This window comes from Vicia villosa, unplaced genomic scaffold, assembly GCF_029867415.1.
Source record: "Vicia villosa cultivar HV-30 ecotype Madison, WI unplaced genomic scaffold, Vvil1.0 ctg.002892F_1_1, whole genome shotgun sequence".
NCBI lineage: Eukaryota > Viridiplantae > Streptophyta > Magnoliopsida > Fabales > Fabaceae > Vicia > Vicia villosa.
The window spans coordinates 80,218-82,632 of record NW_026706060.1 but is presented as its reverse complement, the minus strand read 5'-3'; the positions used below and the strand labels follow the sequence as shown (position 1 = coordinate 82,632).

The 2,415-nt window shown below is 29.6% G+C and overlaps 1 protein-coding gene across 1 annotated transcript; it reads right to left on the bottom strand.

Annotated features, from left to right (window-relative positions):
- Window positions 1–547: 547 nt before the first annotated feature.
- Window positions 548–1,732, bottom strand: LOC131640009 (uncharacterized). Its single transcript, XM_058910426.1, has 5 exons — window positions 1,504–1,732; window positions 1,280–1,416; window positions 1,117–1,192; window positions 780–1,022; window positions 548–675 (listed from the first exon to the last, which is right to left on the bottom strand). The coding sequence occupies exons 1-5, from the start codon at window positions 1,730–1,732 to the stop codon at window positions 548–550; spliced, it is 813 nt and encodes a 270-aa protein (XP_058766409.1).
- Window positions 1,733–2,415: the final 683 nt, after the last annotated feature.

The window sequence follows — 2,415 nt, the reverse complement described above, 5'->3', positions numbered from 1 at the left end:
TCAATGTTTGAAAATGTAACTTACATGACTCTTGCTACCGCATAGTGGAATGACGTGAAAGAGCATAACTTGTACTTTCACTCTGACTATCATCTTGTGTAGATTCTTGTCCAAAGACATAACAAAAAAAGAACTATCATTTGATTGTTGATGATAAGAATTGTGATAATTCATTGATTGTTGGTAGTACGAAGGAGCTTGATCACTAGGATTTTGGTTATAGGAGTTGAAATAAGGATACTGATAAACAAGAGGATACGATTGTTGACTACTTTGTGAAGAATCACCAATCCCAAAATCACTAAAACTATGAGCAATACTAGAAAAGGAGGAATCTTCAAGTGGGGCATTTTTTTCTTTTCCCCTTTCTTCCAGATTGTGACACATTTCCTCTTGTGTCAAGTAGTGAGTTGTTAGAATGATCTATATCATTCAAGTTCCTATAACGCCTATAACCAGGTGGTATTTCATGATATGGATCAAGTTCTAATTGCTCGTCATCTTTTCCTTCATCATCGCCGCCCGCACTTTCACCTTCGTTTTCACCTTAGTTATCCACTTCATTACCACCCCCATCACCACTATTACCGCTAGGTGGAATTAGACCACCACTATCATTAGATTCACTATTATCATCAATATTGTCATCATCTGTATCAACTATTGGTAACCAATCTGCATTTTGAACTCCATCCAATAATGGATTTTCCCTCTCTTATATCCATTGAGATAACAGATCTTCTTGAAATATATATATTCAAGATTTATCGGATCAAAACTTGCTTCTATTTCTTCCCGGCTCTTCCTTAATTTATCTCTCATTCTCAACTTCATGTTGTAATGTGTGAAGACAAGCTTATGCAATTTTTTGTACTTCAATCTATTTCTTGTCTTTGTATGAATATAGCTAAATGTACTCCAACTTCTCTCATAGTTTGTGGCAGAGGTTGTTTGACTGAGAACTATCATAGCCAAATGTTGAAGTTCATGAGCACATGAACCATGATATTTCCACCATTGAGCTTTTTAAGTATGAAAAAAAAAAAGAAAATTATTAGTTTTATTAAAAAAATAAAGTATATTTATAAAATCTTATAAAAAAAACTTATATTTTACCTGCATCTATCTTAGACCAAGATTTTTGAGCTAGAGGTCTACCAAACGTTTCACTTTTTTCTCTAAAAAGTGTTAGCTAGGTAATCTAATAAAACATATCAATACATAAATAGATTTCCTAATAAATAATTTATCATATGAGAATATAATATCCACTACTTACTTGGTTTAGATCTTTGATTTGATCATCCATGTTTCTTTCTACCTTCATGATTACATTCTTTGTTCCATTAAATGTTTCTTTATAAATAGCTTTTCCATGCTCGATTCCATATTGAAATTGTGGATTAAAAAAATAACCTAGAAATCAAAATCAATTATTAAGGTTATGATGTTATAAATTTAAGTTGCATGACAAAATTAAATTTATAAAATATATTGACAAACCACCAAAATGAAGATCAAAGTGCATGACTTTCCAACGCTTGTCAATGATATCATTATATTTGGAATGATAACGAGAATTTTGTTGAATTGCTTGTTTTGCTCGATTAATGGTTTCATATCTGAAATCCATTGTTGGTTTCTCGTCACCATCCACTAGTCTCAAAATTTTTACAATTGGCTCAAATACTTTCAATATGTCATTGGCCTTACTCCAAAAGTCACTAATCATAACAATTTTTCTTGCTTCATATCTCGATCCTTTCTTCTCTTTAACATATTATTTTTCTAAATTCTTTAGAATCGAACATGTTTTCAAGACCTTCCCTTTGTCTAACAATTGCTTGAAGTTGTAGAAATTGAGTTGCAAATCGGGTAACACCATGACAAACAATATCTCTACCGCCAGTATATTTTTTCATGAGACTCACAATATACGTATGGTTATAGATGAAGGTTGTCACCATTTTTGCTTCACTTAATAAGTTTTGTATGCTTTTCTTATTTCCTATATCCCCTAAGCAAAGATCTAAACAATGAGCAACACAAGAAGACCAATATAAATGGGGTCTCTTCTCAGTAAATTAAATAAAAAATTAACTAACATAACAAAAATTGTTTGTCAAAAATATAAAATATTTTTTTTTAATAAAAAATTTAAGTGTTAGATGACTAAAATTTAACAATTTTTTAAAAATATTTTTAACATTAACATAACTAAATAAATGTAAAAAAGTAATAAACTATTTAAAAATTAAAATTATCTTAACATCACAAAATTTTTATTTGTTTTGACTTATTTTCTACACACACCATATTTTTAACCTAAAATTAATTTTCGTCTATAAATTCCCTCCTAAATTTTAGCCAAAATTTAAATTAATTAATTACAAATAAATTATGTCACTGATTGGA

Bases quoted from the DNA above. Each gene is read 5' to 3' on its own strand.
- LOC131640009 (XM_058910426.1), bottom strand. From the start codon at position 1,732: ATGATTAGTGACTTTTGGAGTAAGGCCAATGACATATTGAAAGTATTT. The intron at 1,193-1,279 runs GTAAGTAGTGGA...TAGATTACCTAG, and splicing joins AAATCAAAGATCTAAACCAA to CTAACACTTTTTAGAGAAAA. The intron at 1,023-1,116 runs GTAAAATATAAG...ATACTTAAAAAG, and splicing joins TTGGTCTAAGATAGATGCAG to CTCAATGGTGGAAATATCAT.